The sequence below is a fragment of the Pseudochaenichthys georgianus genome, chromosome 14 (genome assembly GCF_902827115.2).
Source record: "Pseudochaenichthys georgianus chromosome 14, fPseGeo1.2, whole genome shotgun sequence".
Lineage (NCBI taxonomy): Eukaryota > Metazoa > Chordata > Actinopteri > Perciformes > Channichthyidae > Pseudochaenichthys > Pseudochaenichthys georgianus.
This window is the reverse complement of record NC_047516.1, coordinates 17846344-17870233: the sequence shown is the minus strand read 5'-3', so window position 1 is coordinate 17870233 and position 23890 is coordinate 17846344. Positions and strand designations below refer to the sequence as shown.

At 41.3% G+C, this 23890-nt stretch overlaps 1 protein-coding gene across 1 annotated transcript in view; it reads left to right on the top strand.

Moving 5' to 3' along the window:
• dchs1b (dachsous cadherin-related 1b) overlaps nucleotides 1-23890 on the top strand; it is a 91372-nt gene that overhangs the window by 5626 nt on the left and 61856 nt on the right. Inside the window, exons 2-4 of the mRNA XM_034098815.2 lie at nucleotides 8777-9616; nucleotides 9734-9931; nucleotides 10069-10842. Coding sequence (XP_033954706.1) covers nucleotides 8795-9616; nucleotides 9734-9931; nucleotides 10069-10842 — 1794 coding nt within the window. The 5' untranslated portion in view covers nucleotides 8777-8794. The remainder of the gene's footprint in view (nucleotides 1-8776; nucleotides 9617-9733; nucleotides 9932-10068; nucleotides 10843-23890) is intronic.

Here is a 23890-nt window from a genome sequence, read left to right as displayed (position 1 = left end):
ATAACCCCACCACCACCATGGGCCACTCGATTCACAACATTACCCTAACCCTAACCCTACCCCTCACACCAGATACTGACTGGTTTTCGGACCCCCCCAGACCCCCCAAATAAAGCAAAAATGCACGATTCAGAGTGGCCTTTTATTGTGGCCATTCTAAGGCACACCTGTGCAATAATCATGCTGTCTCATCAGCATCTTGATATGCCACACCTGTGAGGTGGGATGGATTATCTCGGCAAAGGAGAAGTGCTCACTATCACAGATTGTTTTCAGATTTTATTATTTGGGAGAAATGGTTATTTTGTGTATATAGAAAATGTTTTAGATCTTTGAGTTCATCAAAAACAAAAGTGTTGCGTTTATATTTTTGTTCAGTGTATATGAATGACTTTGTTGACTAATATAATTGTTTAGGCTATAACATTTCCAAAAACAGCAGATGTTTAAAATGTTTGCTTGATTAGTCTCTTAAATGTTGTTTCTCATTATCAACAAATTAAATAATTAGAAATAATGTTAAATCTAATCGGTTCTCATAATCGATTTTGTTATCTGTGTGTAGTATATGGAAACATGTTTTTGAATGAGCTGTTGTATTATTTTCATTAGTCTCATGAATATATGAATGTGGGACTGGTTCTGAGTGAAGATGAATGACATGTGGTAACCGCTGCCCTTCTGGGTGCATGACGGATGATAAACTTCTAAGTTCTGAGGAAAGCAGCGAGAGGAAGAGAGAGCCTGTGTGTGTGTGTGTAGAGTCTCATGTGTTTTTAATGAAGTAAGTGAGATGAGCTTCTGGTGGCTTCAAACACTTGCACAGACCTGCGAGCTGCATGTAGGGCACCGTGGCTCAGGTACTACAGCGTGTTATGCAAGTTAAAGGATTCAGATCCTGGATGTGGGTGGGTGGTTGGTGTGAGACAAAAGCAGTACAAATAAAAAGTTGGCTATTGAGAAATGTTTTTTGTTTCATGGCATCTTAGAGATTGGGAACAGTGGCCTTTAATAGCATCAAACATGTAATTAGTTTGCCATTGATATTACTGTCAGAGAATCAAAGCGCCATTGATCAGTACTGAAGTTAATTGTTGATTTGAAGCCTCACACCATCTATCATATCTCTGTATTTTCTTATGATTTGCATCTGATGTTTATTGATGTCTGTTTGACTTTGAAAAACAAATTAAAACAAAGACGGACAGACTTAATTCCCAGGCTTAGCACAAGAAATATAATGGAGTAACATGATACAAAGGCTTTCTCTTAGAGAACAGCTGCCGGCGCGCCACTAACTCGAGGGTTGACGGATAATTTTATTACTAATAAGCTAAGTCGCCATCCCATAATCTGAGATAGAGATGCCAGACTGTCTTTCCAAAAAAACCACATGGAATTTCTGTTCGGAGGATACTGACCTCTTTTCACCCTAAGAAAACTTTGCTCTGTTAACTGGCAGGCTGTTCAAAAAAATGTTGTATCGCTCTGATTAATGTTTATGTTTTTTCTGCTATAAAACCATGACCTGAGAAAACGTTCTGCCCGGTTTGCTATTAGGCTGTGCCACTAATTATGAAGTTTGCTGGAATGTGGAAAAAGATTAAAGTGTGTGCTTGCCCGTGTTAGTGTGTGTATGAGTTACACGATGGATCTACGGTTTCCCCTCTCTTGATCCTGTTTTGGCTATTAGCTGAGTGTTTTGTCTGTTCACTTATCCTCTGTTTGTTCAGTAACACATGCTGTTATTCTTCTGATATAATACTGTGTGTGTGTGTGTGTGTGTGTGTGTGTGTGTGTGTGTGTGTGTGTGTGTGTGTGTGTGTGTGTGTGTGTGTGTGTGTGTGTGTGTGTGTGTGTTATTGTATTCATCAATAGTGGGGACTTAAGTTCTTATTTCCAAATTGGGGACTTACTTCCCATATATCCCCATAGCAGTCCCCGCAAAGTTAAGCATTCAATATGAGTTTGAGGGTTCAAATCAAGACTGGGTTAAGTTTATGTTAAAGTGTTGAGCTATACATTTACGATAAGGATAACCCCACAGGTAATTAAAGTTAACCAATTAGCTGACTCTCAAAACTACTACACAATCACCAACAGGAAAATAAGTAATTTAGTATTCATTACAATCAAAATGAAAAGAACAACAACTCTAGAGTAGGGGTTATTCACATCAGATTAAATCCAAATGGGATCCATTTCATAAAGGCATTTGTTTGAGCCAAATAAGCGTATTTATCTAATTTCACCAGTGAGGTAATGGAGTTGGAGTCAGGGACTTGGTTCAGCTCGACATTTGCCCTTGTGGGATATTAAACATGCTCTGATGGGGAGGGGTGAGGAGTGATGGTAGATGGCAGCTGTTGCTTCACCTTCAGGGATATCTTGCCTCACCAATCTTTTTTTCTACCCTGCTGACCTTGTACTCTTTTCTTTTATATTATTATCTTTTCATATTTTTCATTAATTTTCAGCCAGTTTCTAAATGTTTCTCTTCAAATAATATACATTCAAACACACAAAGACTCACTCATTGTAGAAACCAAACCCGCGGCACATTCACTTGGCAGTGTGGCCTTGAAGGTTGAGGGGTTTGTGAATCACCTCCGGCTGTGTTTTCACTTGCTGCATGGCTTCACTGACGGTCCAGAGGGTACATTATTGATGTGGGTGCGTGTGAGTCTGCATGTGTGTGTGTGAGATTCAGCACTCACTCAGCTTATGGTTAACTTATTTATATTCCCGTCTCTGACACCGTGGCAGTGTTTCTTTTAGGAAACCTCATTCAGAATCAAACTTCTCTTCTGAATCTCTAGTTCCACTTCTTCTTCTGTTCCTTCCATCTCTGACTGTCACTTTCTTTCTTCCTCCCGCCTGTTGGGCAAAATCTAGGACGTTTTGTCACAGGAGACCTGATGCAGTTTGTAAGCATTATGTGACTGTATTCCAGCCTGACATCCACAGTGAGAGTAAATAAACAAATCTGAGTCATCGCAACAGCCTTGAATTGTCTTGTCTCTGCTACAGAGTCTCGGATTCTTATGCGGTTGTTTTTCCCAAACTCATATCCACATGGAGTTCCGTAAGAACTTTAGTGAAGAGATGCAAGTTTTTCAGAGAAACAAGTTGAGCTTAAATAGGAGCAGCATAGCGAATTGTGACAGATTTGATAACTTAAAGGAGTCATGATTTAAAATGTACAACGGCTGTGAAGAGCATTTTGATGATTTTCTTGCAGGTTAAATGCGAGATGCAACTGATGAATCACAGATTTCCAACATGTGGACACTCAAGGGATGTTTCTTAATGGCTGAGGATGAAACAACATTTTTTAAAAAGTCTGCACGGAATAGAACAAAAACTGCAATATGAAACTAAAGTGTTCAGTCTCAGTAGGCTCCTGGCACAGAGGCACGCTCTCAATGTGAACTGACGAGTCTCTGAGATGACGTGCCCCCCCCCCCCACCTACGCTCTGTGTCCACTGATGTCACTGACATGGACATTTATGTAGGAAATAAGTAATAAAATAAAACTCTAGAGCACAACTTCAGGGACAGAATTAAACAAATACTTTCACAGAGTTATGGTAAACTGGGAATGTTCCAGTTTGGTTCCCTGGTACAAGAGATTTTAGTTACTGGTAAACGTCAGAGTTAGATATTATGATACAAGATCGAGTATCATAGGACTCTTGGTTATACAAGGGCGAACCAGAAACAATTTGTACCTCATGTCAGTTGAGTTTTACCAATATTTCTTTCACGTTCCCCTTTACAGTATGCATTTGTGGCTGGGTTAGTTTTCACTTTGAATCAGATCAACCAATTGACCTCCAGCGTAACCAAGGAACTCACTTCATCATAATTAATTCAAAAGTGCTTACTTGTATTCTACCCTTCTCCACAAACCAGATACATAGGTTGGGTTTCTCAAGTTGTGAGAGCCTTTACGGCCGCAGGGATCCCCTGGGTGAGGTAACCCAATTGTATGACACAGTCATGAACTCTCTTGGCACATAGTAGTATTATTATTGAATTATTGATTGTGCTTTAGTGCAGCACGTATATTTCAGTGTGTCCAGACAGTGGACGTCTGGCTGAGTGAGGGGCTGGTGTTACGATACTTTAAGATTTCATTTTGCTTGAGTCAGCTATGGAAATAAATTGAAACTGATATCCAACTTGAGTGTAGTCTGGATGAATTCTGGGAGGAAGGAAAAGGCAAAAGTTGAACTGAGGAAACGTAGTTATAGGTGAATTGAATGGGATTTAAATGCCAACGCACATACACAAGACACACATGCATATGGTCATAGTTCTAATGACAGCTGGTTTTCAAACGGGACGTCTATATCCAGAGATCCGGGATAAGGCGACTCAAGTGGGGGGGGACAGGGGTCATAGTTGTCGTCCCCCTAAACACACACGCAACCCAAACGACATGAAAACTGAGATGCTAAGCATTCCTCCATCCTTTACCCCCCACCAGCCTCTCAGCCCTCCCTCCCTCTTCTCACAAAGCCTGCTTCACCACAGCCTGGCCTAACCTTTTATTCTAAGTCATTTAATGAGTTGGTGTCGCTCGAGCCACCCTGTAATTGTACACTTGCTGAGAACTGTCATACAACTTTTTTTTTTGTTACGCTATCAAATGGCACTAAAACTACAACCATCTCCAATCCTAACACCATATAGGGCACAGGCTTGCAATGGTTTGCAAGAAAGCTGTTGCAATATGAGAACATTTGTTCTTTAAACCTTATCCTTTTTGCTGTTGGGGTTTTCAATGTGTGAAGATAAAGTTGAATCCACTGTCTGGCTGTATTTTTTTGAATTTCTCAGCCTTTTCCTTGACTTCTTTCCCCTGTCTGACTTGACTGTCAATCATAAGACTTTGCCAATGTTTGTTCTGGATTACACAGAAGCAGTTGCAGGGCTAAATGAGTGGCTGCCAGCTATCTACAGCCAATGCCAGACCTCTCAACTGCTGAGGAACTAGCTGAATGCAATGCTGTTCCATCAAAGCACACAAACATGGTTGAGATAGAGGCGGTAGTGTGGCCGTTTCTTCCTTGGAACTACGTGACTTTTGGTCCTGTTTAGCTTGGCCCACGGGTAGCTATAGCGTGCCCTACTATATCTGCTAAGTCCATTAGAGGGGACTGATGGAGGGAAGGAGGAGGGACAGACATGGGAGGGATACGGAGATAGAGGGGCCTGCTCAGAATTGGCACCGCGTCAGGAAAAGCTATTCCCCACAACTGAGATACGACAAAATGAACACATTCACACACGTCCTCGTACACGTACTCTTTCAAATAGTCACATCCTATAGAAAAAACACTATGGTTTTCTATTATATGGTTACAGCACTTAGGAGTGGAGGCCCGTGCATTTGAGGCTTTGAGGCTTGCGCACAGCAGAAGGAGATTATGGGGGTGCAATGCCAGATATAATGTGGCTGAGACTGCATGGAGCCCTCCGGGTCTGACCTGCCTGTCAATGTGGTCGCACAGAGATGATGTCACTGCTCGCTTGCACATGTGTTGTGCAGCCGTACAAAAACATGGATGTACAAAACCCCATTCAAGCAGACAATACAGGTTCAAACTTATTTGTAGTTTATAACTTTTTATTGAAATGAAGTTAGAGATACACACATTCATGTACACTTTAACATAATCTATCATTATAAGCAGAATGTTATGAAGAGTGCCACTAGAGGGAGTGAATCAGGTGGCTGTCTTTTCAACTTCCCTTCTCTTCTGCCAGTTTCCTTTCAGCACAAGCTATATTTGAGGCATTGCTCTATCCATTCATCATCAGTTCGTGTTTTCCAATGTAAGCACAAGAGTATTACAGCACACGTCAAAAGGGAGATGATGTCATGCACCGACTGCTGTTAATGACAGATTGCAGCTGTGCGATGTGTTCATCAATATAACCTCTCACTGACGCTCAACTGAAGTAATGAGGGAAAGAAGATGTAAAGAGACACACATGTCTCTCCTTTGAATACACCCTTTCTTACTTTCTATTAATCAGCTCGTTGGTCCCTAATGACATTAAGGCAGTCGAGACAAAGCCATAATCACTCGTCAAAATGTAACTTGTCCAAATCCACTTTTTCCTACAATCTTTGTCCACCCTGTTGTTCTCAATGGTTGCAATATGATACTGTAGGTAGGAAGGGTATTCATTTTGTCACAGCAGGGTCTCTAAAGGCAGCAATAAGTCTTTCTTAACATCATTACACCCCTAATTATCTCTGAGACTTTTCCTTTTTCAACTTTTTTCATTTACTTTTTATCCTGTGCTTATTTCAGAAAGACAGTCACATAGACTCAAACACACACAACTACTCACACAGCAAAAAACAACAAAAGAGAGGTGTTACGTGCTCAGGCTCAGCTCAGCTTCCCTCTTTGCGTAAGAGTTCAGCAACTGTCCGCTGCAGCCGTCTGGACCAGATGTAGAGGTCAGCGACCAGAGGGGCCAGCCTCAGTGTCCCTGTCTCTGTCCCAGTGGAGCTATAGACTTTATTAATCCCTTCTCCTTGGAGGGCTCATAAACTACCACAGAAGGTCAGGGTCAGGAGAAGGACTTGTGGAAAGGATGATTGGAGGAAGATTAATAATATATAAAATAATGTTTTTCATTTGCTTTTATATTCTGCTCATATATAAAGAATTTAAATATTCTTTCAGGAGTCTTGTACATTTAGAACCTTAACAACAAAATAGTTTTCACTCAATATTGCCAATGCATGTGAATAATGATGTTTGAGGTACTCGTGCAAACATACATTGTTTTTGCACTACAGACTTGAGAATACTTGAATGAAATAATTACATTTATCTGGAAGATGAGAAAATATTTCAGCTTTTGTATGCGTGTCACAATATATAGTAACTAATTCAATGAATGTTCTTTGACTGCAGAGTGCAACCTTACTCTGATGCTTTACTAGAAAACATCCTCTTGATCTCTTTGGAGTAGCACTCAGTTTTTCCATCAACCTGCAGGAAGGGAAGTCTATGGTCCTTTGTGTGTATGAGTGTGCTACGCTATAACTCAACGTATGTGCAGTCAGACACTGCAGCCGACACCAGGCTGGCTTTCCCTCTAGAGGTGAAAGACATTCCTAAAGTTAACTGTCCAGACCGTACATGCACTAGGGGAGTGATTGGCTGAATGTGGCTGGCCAGCAAAGGCCAACAACCTCCATTGATAACTAACCTCCTGTCTGCTACTGGCCCTTTGCCTGCATCACACATCCATAGTGTTGATCATGTGCACCACACATGAGCTAATCTTTCACATTCCAGAGGGTTTAGGTGTTCAGTGTTGAAGATTGTTAAAGCAGCATCCCTCTGGACTCCAAGTGTGATGAATGAGTTTTGTTAGGGCTTGATGGTCCTCCACATTGCAGGATGTTTTCAAGAGTTACACGTTCAATAAATCTTTCCTTGTAAATGGGAGAGGAACATGCATAAACAATTGGTCTCATTTTGAGAATAATGTAAATATTTGTAGACCTCATCAAGGGGTAAATTGAGCCTCTACTTCGTGAGGGTTTGGAGCGGCCATACAGGTTACATTTGTATTTCCAGAATTATATTACAGTGAGCTAAAGTATGTGTGTCAAACCTGGGTCAAATACCATTTTAAAATAATTATTGGTGTTTGTTTTAACTTGCTGGAAGTACCAGATGGTGGGTTAGCTGCAGGATAATGTTCACAGTGTCAAGTGAGTTTTAGATAGCCCTTTAAACTCTTGCGAATGCCTTTCTTGCAGTCAATGTGCCAACTGATGTGGCAAATCCACACTTCTGACACACCAGGAACATAAAGAACGTCTTGCAAAAGAGTTTGACCCTAGATTGATGCATCCCTTTGTGGATACTTGCAGCATGTGAATCTGTTCATGATTAGGACCAGCCGATGACTGATAAGATTGATATAGCATTAGCATGAGGAGGAGATTATCTTTATGGATTTGTGCAAGATTTAGAGTTTGGGGAACATAGAGGCTAAGCTTAAAGTCTTAAATGACTGCTTTTACCCATAAAGGTTCTTCTGAAGCAGCCATATACTTAAGTTCCCATGCATTCCATGTATTTTTTAAGTATGTCTGTTTTGTGTGTGTGTGTGTGTGTGTGTGTGTGTGTGTGTGTGTGTGTGTGTTTAAGGATATGCAAACATCAAATCTAAATATTACTAAGGATCTTGATGCCCATTTCAGTGTCTTTAATGTGTTTTCCCTTTGTTTATGACCACTCTGGACACTTTAAAATGTTTTCATCCAGTGAATAAAATGTGTTATCCTTCAGATAAATATAGTTTATGACTCTGTCCTCAATGTGGTCCAAGCAAATGTGGATCCTGGACAGATGTAGCCTTCCATGTATGTGCTCTTTCAAATATTCCCAATCCTGCTGAAGAATTCTTTCCAAACTCTTATTTATATACATGTATATAATATATATCATTTTCATTTGTAAAAAAGCTCAAATACATCACACAGTGTCTTTTATATATGTTGTGGATTATTTAAGTGTTAGCACATTGTTATTCAAGGATTACAAATACATACTACACAAAAATAACAATTTGCTTTCATTTTGTGCTAAGGGAGCAAGATCATTTTCAAAATGTATTTAAATAGAGGATAAGGAAAGTAGCTTTCTCAATTTACACATCATAAAATATATCGGTACTAATATTTTCTCTAATGTGTTTTTTTCTTTCTCTCTTGTTTCCGTCTTACAGGTGTAGCAGAGCCCAGCCATGACGATAACCAGTAAAGGGTCAAGACGGAGGGTTTGGGTCAGCGGACGCTGTTTGTGTTCCTGGCGAGGAACGCAAGTCTTTTATTTATGCATGGTCCTTGTTCTTGTTCAGTCTACAACTGTCTTCGGAGCACTGGAGCTCCAGCTGGATGAAGAGCAGCCGGCAGGGACCATCGTTGGTGATATCAGCGCTGGGTTACCACCTGGTGAAATCGGAGGTCTTTACTTCATCTCGGACCATGAGAGCACAGGCGTCAGCAATGATCTCAACATCGATGAAAACACAGGCATCATTACCACTGCACAACGTCTAGATCGTGAGCAGAGAGACCACTATAGCTTTATCGCTGTCACAATGACAGGAGTCACTATTGAGGTGTCGATCACCGTTAACGACATCAACGACCATGCACCTGTGTTCCCCAAAAAGAAAGCCGTTCTTAAAATTCCCGAGCACACAGCAGTTGGCACAAGGTTTTCCCTGGAGCCTGCAACAGATGCGGATAAGGACCAGCTGACCACTCAAGGCTATGCTATTCGAGAGGGTAATGTAGGCCAAGCCTTTAGACTGGAGACCAAGAGAGCTGCTAACAAGGTGTTGTATTTGGATCTCGTAGTCAATGGTCTTCTGGACAGGGAGAAGCGCTCATTATACACCTTGGTCGTTGAGGCCTTCGATGGGGGCTCACCAAAAAGGATGGGATCCATGACCCTAGACGTCACTGTGACGGACATCAACGATCACGCACCGCTCTTCAATCAGAGCAGATACCATGCTATTATCTCTGAAAGTCTCCCACAAGGCAGCAGCATCCTACAGGTTAGCTCAAGTCTTATCAGGGTTTAGACAGTGATTTGTTACTTCAATAACAGTTCCTGCGCCCGTAAATCCAAATGTTTCAGGGTATTTTCTAATTTCAGTGTCTTATCTTTCCAGGTGTTTGCAACAGATGAGGACGAAGGTGATAATGGTCTTGTCCTTTATGAAATCAACCGGCGTCAGAGTGACCCTGATCGCTCCTTTGTCATGGATATCAAGTCAGGGGTCATCACTTTGAATAGGCCCCTGGATTATGAACTGAAGAGGGTTCATGAACTGGTGGTCCAGGCCAGGGATAACGCCAGCCAACCTGAGGTAATTGCATTATGGTTATTCCTAAGATTCCTAAAAGAAAAAAGAAAACAGAAAATAATTAACCGTATTTGTCCTCTACAATAATGCAAAGTAGATTAATTTCAGTACTCACTAACATGAATCGTGCATTTTCTCAGGTTACCAATGCGTTTGTGACCATTCATGTCCGTGACTTCAATGACAACCAGCCAACCATGACCATCATCTTTCTGAGTGAGGACGGCTCACCAAGGATCTCTGAAGGGGCCCAACCAGGCCAGTACGTAGCTCGGATTTCTGTCACAGACCCCGACTATGGAGAGTACGCTAATGTGAATGTATCTCTTGAGGGGGGTGATGGGAAGTTTGCCCTCACAACCAAGGACAGCATCATCTACCTGATATATGTTGACCAGGTCTTGGACAGAGAGGAACGGGATTCGTATGACCTGAGGGTTATGGCCACAGACTCCGGCACGCCTCCCCTCAGAGCAGAGTCATCGTTCACCATTCAGGTGATTGATGTGAATGACAACCCCCCTCTGTTTGACCAGCAGGCCTACAGACAGACTATTCCTGAGGTTGTCTATCCTGGCTCCTTTGTTCTCCAAGTTACTGCCAGGGACAAGGACCAGGGCCCCAATGGGGACGTACGATATAGCCTCCTCAAGGGCAAAAACTCTCACTCTGATTGGTTTTCCATTGACCCGGTCACAGGGATCATTACCACAGCGACAGCCCTAGATTTCGAATCAGAGCCAGCACCTAGCGTAACTGTGGTAGCAATGGATGGAGGCCGCCCGCCATTGTCTTCCACAGCCAAGGTGGACATTGTGCTCCAGGATGTTAACGATAACACACCTGTGTTCTCCAGCAACTTCTACAATGCCTCCATAAAGGAGAACACGCCAGCTGGGACCTGTTTCTTGGAGGTAAGAGAAACCATAAATATGTTTTTTATCATTCTTTCTTTCTCTCTCATTCTTCTTCTTCTAAAAAAAAATGTCTTTATTTTTTATTTTTTGAAGGAAACCTGGCATTTATAATTCTCTAGGGGCGGACCGTGTTGGCCACAACACTATTGTCCTACTTATGCAGCCAAAACCAAGTATTCTCTGTCTCCCCTGTACTCTCATCTCTTTATTCACTCTCTTTTCTCTCACACACTCCCCTTAAGCTCTCTCTGATTACTCCCCTGGCAAAAGCCTGATTTATACATCAATATAAAAGAGTATTGAAGTCAACGTTTTGTCTGAACTGAAAATCTGTCTCAGAGTCCTCTTTCAGGAAAGATTGGTGCACTTGGAAGCATGTGATTCATAAAACCTAGGGTATGAGATGAGAAGCCAAGCCATTCAACATGTTCATTTAGGGGTAAAAATAATTGTAAAGGTACGAGAAAGAAGAAACAGAGAAAAGGAGGCAGTCTATACCTGCATTCCTGAATCTACTTTGAGGAGATTTACTCTGTGCACGTATGTCCTCTCTCTCACCTCGTACAGTTGCCGTGGTAACCAAGCCATCAGCGTAGAGTGAGCCCTTGGTATCTCGCGGCAGCTCGGCTGTATTGCTTTTATCTTGATTCCAGCAGCTCTAATATACAGTATAAGGAGGACCTCTCTTGAGAAATGAAAAAGGATGACTGGCTGTTTGTCTTCCAGCTAGGTCTTAACTTGGTATCACGCACCGTTTAGACCAACTGTTTTTACAGGTTGGCTAAACCCCAAAAATAAAAATGTCTGTTTCGTAGCATTTTCAAGAAAGACTGCTGCCTGAACATAAAAGTGTAATGGCTCTAATAAATGTCTTTAAACCCCCAATCATACCAACTGGAATTAGATAAATAATGGTGGTTGAATTTCACATTCTTGCAAGGTCACTAAGCATGTATTTGGAAAGGATGGTTGGTATTCAGTGGAAATTGGCATATGGGCTTACTCCTTAGGGAGGATTGGAGATGAGGGAAGTAAACAATGTAATCAAGAGGAATGAAGATGATTTTAAATAAGATTATGAGAGGTGGATTGACCTTTTGAAAGGAAAGCGAAAAGAAAAAAAGGGATGTGGATAAAAACGGCCTCAACATGGTCTTTTTCTGAGGTGTCTTTAGCACCACTGGTTCACCATTGCTGAATTATTGAACCCTTTGAATTGGTCATAATGAGGCTCTGTTGAATTATTATGTCCCTCAATCAAGAACCCCATAATGTCAATTCCAGCTGTTGCCACCGTTGTTATAATCAACATTTTCTAAACCTAGCCAGCAGTGATTCTGGCAGTAGGTACATGCGTAATCCCATGCAACACACTACGGGTGGTTCTGATGCCAGAGTGAGTGAATACGGCTTGAATTGCTCATTCCGGCACGTTCCTCAAGGCTCGTTTAAACAGAGCCAAGATTCCCTGGACAAGAGTCTCCCACAGGCCCCGCCATTTACAGGATAATGGTATTTGGAGTAAACATTTTTCCTGGGCTAATGGAATATATTGCCATTCAGATAGGACACACACACTTATGCTAGACCTTTTCATTTCAGTTTTGTTCTGTATGTTCTCCTTTTGCCTGCCAACCAACTGTCGAGATTGTGGAGCATTTGGAATTTTATTCTGTCAAGATAGTGACAAAGTGAAGAATTGGGTCCGCTGGTCTCGTAAGCCTAGTTTACATTTTTCTGTGACGCTATTTGGCAGCTGCATTCAGGTTGGGAAGTTTCGTCAGGTTCCTGAGAGTCAAGTTGAAGGCACAGTGTTTTCAGAATTGTGCTAATATTTACAATAGATAACAATCACATTATACTCTTTTGGCTGGCTCAGTAAGACTTTTGGACGCTTTGTGTAAAAATTGTGGAAACTCAGCAAATGTTTAATATCCAAACAAGGAAATATGTTATCAGATGATGTTTTTGAATAACTGGGACACACATAGTAGTTTTTCAATCCTTACGCCCTGTCTCTGTTGTTCTTCTTTATTTTCTCTGTTTCTCTTTATCTTTCTTTATATCTTTTTCATGATGTGTAATTTTATTTCACTCCACTCATGGATACACACGTTTATACATGCATCAACAGTTTCAGGAAGTTTCTTATCAGTTGGGCTACTATAGTAATCTGTAATGTGCTGCACTGTTTATACAGTACAGTCGCGACACAAAGGAGTTATTTATTTCTTGGTTTCCCTGCTTTCCTCTTCCCCCACTTCCTTAAAGTATTTCCCAGGCAGGAGATGTTGGGCTGCTTCACTCAGTGTGTGTGTGTGTGTGTGTGTGTGTGTGTGTGTGTGTGTGTGTGTGTGTGTGTGTGTGTGTGTGTGTGTGTGTGTGTGTGTGTGTGTGTGTGTGTGTGTGTGTGTGTGTGTGTGTGTGTGTGTGTGTGTGTGTGTGTGTGTGTGTGTGTGTGTGTGTGTGTGTGCCGGCATGCACATTCATCTTATTTGGGTTCTGAGAAGGTAAGGGTCATGAGAACAGCGCGAATTGCGGCTGATGATGATAAGTGACAAGCATATTTTAGAATGAAGCATTTTGATTGTTTAAAAACTCTTATTTGCATGCAAACATAGCTGAAATAATCTGATCTGTGTGTGGACTGATTGAATCAGGTGTTTTTCTTGGATAAAATCTGAGTTTTTCAGAGACTAAGCGTTTTTCCTTCCTGTGTGGGTTGTACCTTGCAGTTTTTGTCAAATCCAAGGACATGCTCCCTTCCAGCATGACCTGACCGCTGGGAAGCCACTGTTGATCTCACAAGAAATGACATGCGTGCTCTTGCCCAGCCACACATGTAGAACCAACAGACACATTGATGAGCTGCCTGCTAGAAGACACATTATATAATGAAATAAAAATACAAGTGGAATAATAGCACAAATTAAATAAAACAATGCAAACAAAATAGAGAATAACATTTTAAAGATAGCTGAGACCAAGACAGCAAAACCGAAGCAAAAGATGACTGTGTGTGTGTTATATACGAACATGTGCATGCCTGTGTGTCATATACGTATGTGTACTTGTGTACACTATTGAAGCCAAGAACTATCTTTCAGCAGGTGATGCATCTCCCCTGTGATGTCAGCATGTGGTTTCTTGGTCAAGCCTGTTATACAACACTCAATCATCTGAACAGATGTACAGATGTTCTCAAATGGGAGTTGTCCAAAAATGTAGAGAATAGCTTTCTGGCATTACCGTCTAAGAGTCATGGTAGTGCACTGTCTCTTAGTAGAATACATTTTGACACCACACTTTAAAAATAAAAAATCAGAATAACAAATAACTGAGTGTTATACATGTTTTGTTGTTATTATTTTCATGCCCCACACAGTCCAAGATGGTGGACAGTATGAGAGACACACTCATAATTATTCTATGTGTACATCTTTGCTTGCACTCGGGATACAATTGTGAAGGTGGCAATAGCAGAAAGGAGCCACACACTCAGAGAGACTGTCCCCAAAGGAACATGAATGCGCCCCAGAATACATTATAAAAAAAGCTTGCAAGCAAATCTGACATTCTGACTTGAGACTTGCAAAAGTGGTTTGAGGAGTAGGGAAAATGGAATTACGAATCCTTAAGGGAGCATCAATGTGCTCACTGAATACAATTACAATCATCCCATTACAATGAGATACGCCCATATATATACAATGAATCTCCACAGCTCATTTAGCACCAAACATCTGGTCAAGGGAAATGTAAAGCTGATGGTAGGGATTTAATCTCACCAATCAAATGTGGTGATACTGTATCTCCCTATGGACTACATATTTTGACCGACAGTCTACACACAAGAACATGTGAGGGTGGTGTTAAGGTGACTCAAATAGAGCAAACACATCGGAAAGGAGACTGGTTTCTTTTGACAGGTGGAGTTAGTCTGCCTGTACTTCCCTCAAAACCCAAATAAACACAGCGGGTCTGCCTGTTAAAGCAATCAGCCCCTTTTGGTGTGAAGTCCAAAGTTTTAAAACATGTGCCTGAAGTCTATATAGTTCTATAAAAAACTGAGACTAATCACATTTGATAAACTAGTAGAGCTAGAGACATTGCGATTAATTGAAAACAGGAAGCTGTTCTGCTTGAGCTTCCTGTAACACCGTTCCAGTGTCCTGCTGGTGTCGCACTGAAACCAGAGCCAGAACGAATCCACAGCTTCTGCTTGGAGCTTGCACACTCTCCTGCAGCCTAAACACACACTCCAGTTTTTATTAAGCTTGAAAATGTGGGGAAAATATGTAATTTATTGTCTGCTTGATGTCTTCCCTCAATGCTTGTTTTCGAACAGTGGCAGCTGTGCTTTAATAAGGCCCCGCTCTGTTGAAACTTTATCTTGTGTGTTTTAATTAATCTGTCAGTGTCTTTGAAATGGGAGGATCAATAGATGAGTGAAGAAAGACTGCAGGTCGAAGCGATCCCTTGTCACCACATGCCTCGGTTGCATCTAACAGGTGACCAGCCTTGACTAATGTTTGGGTTTTCACACTAACGGACATCAGCGAGATAAAAAATGTAGTGAATCGTTTCATGCTTTTAACAGCTGGACCCTGTTCTGTTACGCCTACTTTCTCTCCGGTTCTGTGTTTCTATCTCTTTCTCCCACCGACTCACACTTCTCTCAGCTGTCAGCCATGTTGACAGGATGTGTGTGATGATGGTGTCTCTGCAATGCAAACTATTCCCATAACATCCATCATCACTTACTGTGAGCTCATCACCTGTTTTCTGCTGGAAGCTCAGATATCGCTAATAAAATGCATCTTGGTTTTACACAGATGCCTTAAAACACCTACATAAAGAAGTGGGCTTAATTTATTTATATCATCGTGATAATGTTTTTCTTCAAAGAAATACATTAAAAGCTGTAAAGATGGCAACGCTGGTCTGGTCCATCAGTCAGCTACGTAGTTTGTCGGTCCACCATTTTGATAGATTGTAGTATCTCACTACCACTACTGGATAGATTACCATGAATAAACTGACTTTAGCAATATACTAACATTTAATCTGGTGCCACCATAAGGTTGACATTCGTTGTTTTGAGAATATGCCCCCCTCCGAATGAATGTAGTAATATTGGCAATCTCTTAATGTTTGCACCTAGCATCGTCACGTCCAAGTTGTATTATGCCTTGTCTGGAACTGTGTCTTCATTTAGTTTTTTTAGATTTAGTGTCGTATGCCTTTCGTTTGGTTGGCTTCAAATTGATACACAAGCAGCTCTTCTTCTGCATTTCTTACTGAGTAGCTCCTCAAAACATGTTTGCTTCGCCAAGGGGTTTGATAAAAAAGTCTATTTGAAAGAAACTGAGAGATCTGTATGCGCAAAATGCACCTGGTTCAACCTGAAGTAACCAATGAACGACACTGAAACTGAATGGTCTTTATTCGTTTTTCTCATACTGATATTCTGAACAATCTGTGCTGTTGTATTTGTTGTAAAGTGTCTCTACTGTAGGCTATTTTAATTTTATGTACAGTACTTTGGCTCGACCAAAAATCGTTTATAAATGTGCTATATAAATAAAACTTGATTTGATTTGATTTATACTTTTTCTGACATTTCGTTTTTTTGGCATAACCACCAGTTCAGACTCTGGATGCCTGCTGATCATGATCCCTCTTTTTGCTAGAATATTTTCAGTAGTAATGAGCTTCAAAATGTTGAACTCTTATAACTGACAGATTCCTTTTTAGTATTTTTCAGCTCTTTGGGGGGCTGTTGGATTGTGGCCCGAGTTGGTTCAATCATCCTTTATTCTTTCTTTTTCCTCCTAGCAGCAGTAGTTTGGTTCCATATCACTAGCTGTTGGCATATGCTGTGTTTTAACCCTATCAGAGTGTTCATTCATGTGTGATCTGACTGGCTGATGCTCGGTGGAGAGGATGGCCTCACGCCTCATTAAGCCCAATACTCTCTACCATATGGCAGTGAAGGGTTTTCTTCTCTCACTCTTTCCTTCTTTCTCCAGTCTGACTGGTTTCTATTCCAGTTCTTCATCTCATCTGTTAGTGAGTATCTCAATTTCCATTCTTTCTTTTTTCCCCTTAACTTTATACCTCGCGTCTCATGGGCATTTAATCTTATGGCTTCTGTACTGGTCTCAACTTTATCCTGTCCTTTGCTATTTTAAAGCAATCAATCGCCCATCAGTGACTAACACTATCATGGAAATAATTGATTTCTTTGTCTTTCTCTGCATCAGTGGACCTACACAAATAATCATCAGTTTTGCTTCTCAACGTTCTATAACCTACTTTACTTTTTATTATTTTTGGGGTGTTAAGTCTAGGAATCATCCTGATTATTCATACACAATTTCCCATAGCATCTAGTTGTATATACACATTGTTTATTTTATCTGACCAAATATTTAGAACTCAAATATGTTACATTTATAATCAAATGAATAATCGAAAAAAAGTGATTAGCGGTTTGGGTTCAAGATGATGCAACAATTCCTGAGAATCAGCAATTATACTCTCTTCTAATGGAAAAAGGTGTATGGAAAAGAATTGTATCAATCAATATGTGCGGCAAGTTCTTACAAGGTGAAACACAGTCAAAATACTGAAACTCCCCTAATCTTAGTGACACACCGATATTAAACAGCTGCAGGCACAGGATCCTCCATGGCTAGACAAATCTGTAGCGTTTCACACACACATTTTCTATCTGTCTCTTCTCCCCATCCTATCTCTCTGTTCCAGCTTTTGCATTGTGTTTCTTTTCAAACGTATCTGCCGTCCAGACGTCCCTCTCTATCTCTGTCTGGGCCTCCATTCTGTCCGTGTCTCATCTCTTATTGCCTCTCACTCCTTCACCGAGTGAAAGGAATAAACTCACACACACACACACACACACGCACGCACGCGCGCGCGCCAGCCACACGCGAGCGGCAGGTGATCTTGAGGCCCTTCACAGGTCATTTGGGCACACTAATCTAATTTCATGACACGTCGAGTTAAGTTGGTGTAAATTAGTATGCTTCCTGTGTTTCTCTAAATTGTATTTGCTTTGGGAGGGTTCCTACAGTTTGGGACAGCAGGTGGTCGATAAGTTAGGGGTGCAGGGCGGTACACGTGCTTGTTTCCCAGTGTATCAGATTCTGTCATTACAGCTTTACAGAGAGAGATGGATGATAGATTTGAAGTCGCAATTGGGTGTAACCAAGAGTTTCGTGTCATAGTCTGCTAAAATGATTCAAGTCATTTAATTCGCTTGCCTTTGTTGTTATTTTTTGCGCTCCTCTAGGGCACGACTTTGTTTTTGCGTCTGCGTGTGTGGGTGTGCTTCAAAGTTGAAGCAGCTGCCCTGAAGCTATTGTCTGGCTGTCTCTGTTCCTCTGGTGTTGTGTCTGTCCCAGCACTCTTCACACAATTTATATGTTCCTCTCAGGGGTCAAAGACTGTGCAGCTACAGATATTTGTTTTCTCAAATGAATCATTCATTTAATCATCTCACTTGTACTTTTGACATCCTTTTCACCTCAGGAACTCAAACGCGAAGAAATGCTGAGAGAAGCGGAGAGGGAAACGTTTGAATTGCAGATCTAGTGTTGCGTTCGTGGTGCCAAGATACACAGTATTAAACAATACCGCTGGTCTACAGTATATGAGATCACAGAAATGGCACCGACTGACAAAAATGATTTTATATTCAATATGGTCCATATCACGTCCCTCGCTTTCTTTACATCTCCCAGAGGCATTTCCTTCATGCGTGCACCCCATATTGTCTTTCCTTGGATTTGATCTTTTATAAGGATAGTTCTCACCATGAGTTGTCTATTAAAGGTTAGAGCAAAACCAGAGAGTGAAAAAAAAGTTTCCACTACCCTAGAGTGGAATATTTTACTACTTCCCACCTGCCTACTATACCCTCCCCTAACCCCCATTTTCCCTCTTTTTTTGGATTGCTGCCTGGTTTTACCGAGCTGTACTATGCATGAGCTGAAGTGGGGCATTTCACTGTAAATATACATTATGCACGTTTCTGATGATGAAACATAGGATTTAGTAGTATAAATCTAAATAAAAGCATATACAGTGCAGCACAGGATGAAACTGAGGCCCATAAGCTTTATGGATAACAACCACAGAAGAGACATTTCCACTGTGGGCCTCCATACATGTGAGCGTGCATGTGATTGTGTGTTTGTGTTTGCGGTGGCTGGCTGCGGTGTGTCCGACAGGGTTGGAAGACCTAAAGAAGTGGAAATAACTTTACTGTGTGCACTGCATGGGCAACTGCTGTGATTTGTTTTGTTGAACTGCAAAAATCCTGAGCCGTAAGGGCGACCGCATGACGATGTATGAAAGAGTGATGACAATAAATGGAGAGGTGATCAGAAAGAGAAGGAAAATGTTGGAAGAGAAAATCAATACAGACAAGAAACATTGATTAGAGCTTGATTATTATCCTTCTCTTAATCCCTCTGGAGCCTTCTGGACTCGATGAACCCATGCAGGATGAGCAGAAGATTAATTTTAATAAGAAGCTTTAAGATGAGTAATAAGTGTGGCTTGGAGTTCTTAGAAAAGTATCCTCTGTTTATCGAGTCTTCTACATACTTTCGATGTATTGGGCCAAGGTCAATCAATTCAGCACAAAAATCTGTCATATGTCCTAATATCCACACGCTGTAATATGTGTAAGGTCCAATGACATTAACACCATTAATATAACTATAAATACATGCCTCTGAGTATTCATCAATACATTCTTTGTTTATTTCTCTAAGATCTTGAGTTTAAACATTCTTGACAAGGCGTGTGGCTTTCATACTCTGGTCATTGAACATGTTGCTTTCAGGGTGGTCTATCTTCTTCTGTCCAACCATACTGTAACTCTTTTGTAAGAAAAGGGACTCTCCATCTTTCCCTTACCGTGCTTTTCAGTATTGCCACCCTACAATTAGGACACCGCTCTTATAAGGACGTTTTAAAAAAAACTTTCATAGGATCATGTCTTGCTGTCAGATCATGCACACAATGTTTATGCTGGAGTTGTTTCAGGACTCTAAGATGAATCTATCTGACATGAAACAGTAGTCGCTTTGTATTTTATCAACCTCACACTGAGTACATTTGTAGGCATTTGGCCTGAGCAATAGGTGTTGCCTGAGGTTGGGTAAATCATCTGATTTGGCCCATGTCCTGTGTTGCTGTTGCAAGTGATTTAACTTTTAGACTAAGGATGTGTCAGATTTATTGTCAATTTAGGAGGAGCAACATTTCTTGTGCATGTGGCCCAAATTCAGCTCCGTGGTTTTGGACCAGATATACTGCGGCCTACACACCTGAGAGCGCAGTGTGCCATTTAGGAAGTTCTTTATATTCCTCGGAATAAATCTCTTAGTTTTTAATAACATATCCATCCCGCATAATGTCGCAGTCCAAGTGCTACTAGAAGATGTTCTCAAATCAAAGTGCAAAGACGTCAAAAAGGCAGACGACATCTACTTTACTGTAAACTGCTGTCGCAAATTCAGGATTTCTGGACACACTCGGCGCCATTTGCTTGAAGATGTTGCTGTACTCCTACTGCAGGCATCGGAGCAACTGAATACAGCAGGGAGTACACCAGCCATCTTTAAATGTCAACGTCTGGTACCCTAGCTGCTGTCACTCACCACAGCTTAATGTTTTCACATCATGGCTCAGCAGAGCGGGACTGTTGCAGAAAGTCACAGCAGATGGTTGGTTAGAAGATGAAAAGAGACATTTTTCATTGAATCTGATGTAGTATTCATTCATTTTCACACAAAGGGAAGAAATACATCTTTTGGGTCTTTTCCATGTCTGGACAAAGAATGTTTTGAAGATGGGGATATGAAGTATTCTTCTCAATGCCAACTCAACTTCATAAAAAGAAATACATTCAGCCACAAATCACAAGAAATACATGTCAAAGAAGATCAATAAAATAGCTCTTGCTTTAAACAGTATGCATGCAAACATACACAAAATACTTTTTGGACTGTATGTGAATCATCTTACTAAGTTAGTCATTGTTTTTAAATGGTAGTTGTGGTAGCTTCATGTCCACAGGAACATTAAAGGTCAGGTAGGTAATTTTGGAGAAACCAGCTCGAGTGCGCTAGAATTTGAAAATACACAGCCGGAAAAAATCTGCCACTTCCTTACAGAGCCCCTCCTCCAACACACAGGAAGGCGCACATGACCAATGAGGGCACGAGATAAATTTGTGCACAGATGGAAGGCTGACAGGCAGGTCGGCCATCCAGTTATTTTAGCCGGGCCGGCTCAGATGATTGGTCGTGCTTTTCACAGTACTACGGCTTCTACAGATGACATTTTTCGTCAAAGCACTTAAGTCATTCATTGCTATCGGGAAGTTAAGAGCATTCCATGGAATATAACAAAAAGTGTATCTCGAGCCGGTTTCTCAAACTTACCTACCCCACCTTTAAGGGCTGTATCTTTTGTAAGCTGTGTGGAAGAGAGTGTAAACAGTGTCTGCGGATGATTGTACAAACCATCCTGTCAGCCTGGATTGTAAATGGAGAAACCCTGTTCTATTGGTGATGGACAGACTCAGTGTAGCTCTAGTAGAGGCAGACATTTGTATTGAGGCAATACAGCCTCTCTTGTTCACACATCCAGGACATATACCCAAATACACACACAGACACTCAGACATGTGCACGTTGTTAAACACTCACAACACTGGCGGGCTGTTGAGAGTTGTGTGCGTCGCTCCAGGGGACGATTAAACAAGAGCTGCTTGATTGCAAGAATCTTGGAGTGCCGGATCTGCCGCTCTAATACCGGATACAAGGGCTAATGTGAATCCATAGAAGGGTATTTTCTCCTCTGAAGGGATTGTATCTTATCTAAAGACTTGTTCTTTCAAGTCATGCAGACGGATAAACTGAGATCACAGTATGTGCAGAACAGATGATACTGCTTAGTTTGTGAATGATGTGTAATGCCATGTGCACAATACAACAATACACCCATGTTGTAATGAGGCTTGGCTATAATGAAGTGCCAAAGTCTGATCTTGGATGATCAAAATCATTTATTGAAATGTCAAAAGGATATTTTCCTGTTTCACAAACAATTCTTCCTTTTTCTTTTATCTACTCAACTGATAAGAAAGTAAGATGCATAGAAATTATAAATAAATGCATCTAGAGTTTATGGGAAAACATACATGCAGCCTGCTTACAGAGGTTGCTCGGTAGTTTCTTTGCTCACGCTCTGACACACACAAGCCAGTCACATAGTGCAAAATATGTATAATTATATACAAAATAATGTCTAATGTTTTAAGCATGAACATCCATATTTCATTATGATGAGCTGAATATATGGATGATTCAGACATGAAGAGCTATACAAAAAGGACTCGGCACATTTCAGTCAGCAAGTGAGGGTCCACACATGAAATAGAAGAGAGTGATGAAAAGCATGGCTGCATGTGGTGTGAAAGCATGAATGTAGGATGCAGCGGAGGTGCTAATGGTTACCATGACAATGAGATAAGTAGAAGGGGGGTCAGAGGAGGAGGGGCTGAGCCAATTCATCACCGTTTACTCTTGTGTGTGTGTTGTGTGGCTTCACCTCTATCCGTCTGGGTACGCCCTTGAAGCAGGCTATTTCTCGCTCTCATACCTTGCTTGCACACACGTTTACACATTCAGTAATGAAAAAAGTAGAGCAGTGCAGTGGAGAATTGAATGGGAAGCAGAGAGGTAGAGGGCAGACCAGCCAGGCAGGAAGTCTACTACAGTATTTTCCAGGGAGAGTAAAAGAAGACAAATGATTCCTTTCAGTCGTCTGTCCTTTTAAAACAGCCGGTCATTCACTGCATTATCTTTAAGGACATACACGGTGAGAGTGGTATCACAAAATGCCAAAGTGCTGCTGATTAGATGATAATGGCTGCAATGTAGGGTCCCTTTTTGTCTTTGCAAATTAAAACGGCCAGATGAGTGCAGATTGGACTGTATGTGTGTGTGTGTGTGTGTGTGTGTGTGTGTGTGTGTGTGTGTGTGTGTGTGTGTGTGTGTGTGTGTGTGTGTGTGTGTGTGTGTGTGTGTGTGTGTGTGTGTGTGTGTGTGTGTGTGTGTGTGTGTGTGTGTGTGTGTGTGTGTGTGTGTGTAGGGGAGGAATCTTCCATCTTGAGGTATTTTGCATTGCTGTCAGGGGGAGAGCGGGGTCATGTTATTGTAACTGGGCACAGAGAGGAGCAGGCAGACAGTCTTCATATGAACACTCACCTTTGTGAAGGGTGATCGCCATTACTTCATACAGATAGCATGTGTATGCGTGCATGTGTGTGGTGGGGGAAGCTTGATGGTTTTTCAAAGGGTTGGAGCCATCGTTCAGCCGTAGCCATGGTAACAGGACTCTCAGGACCACATGGAGGGAAGAGAGTGAAGAAAGGGGGGGAAGACGGGGAGACAGAGTGAATAATGGGGAGTAGTGTCAGCGTCTGTCTGAATCTTATGAAAAGCGATGATGTAAATCTGCACCTCATCGAGCAAAAATGGAATGCAGTTTATCTAGCCACATCACAAAAGATAGTCACATTTCAAATGTATACCGAATTACATAAAATGTGTCAGAAATACACAATGAAAACAAAATATACAGCCCGAAATTGATGCTGCCCAGGTTATATGTAAGATACATAAAAATATGGCAATAAACTCCACGTTCAAGTTGTAAAAATATGTGTGCTACAGAATTATATGCAACTTTACCTTTTATAACAGCTCCCATAGTCCCCTTTGGGTAAGAAGGGAATTCTTGAGGCCAAAAAACATATAAACTTCTTTATATACCTCTAAGGAAACAGACCCCAATACTGCGCGGACAGATAAGTGTGTGTGTGTGGGTGTGTGTGTGTATGTGTGTGTATGTGTGTGTATATGTGCGTAAGCGCTCAGCCTGCTATTCCAAAGCCTAACGTGTGACTTAATGTGAGGTTAACAATTCTCAGCCAGCTGAA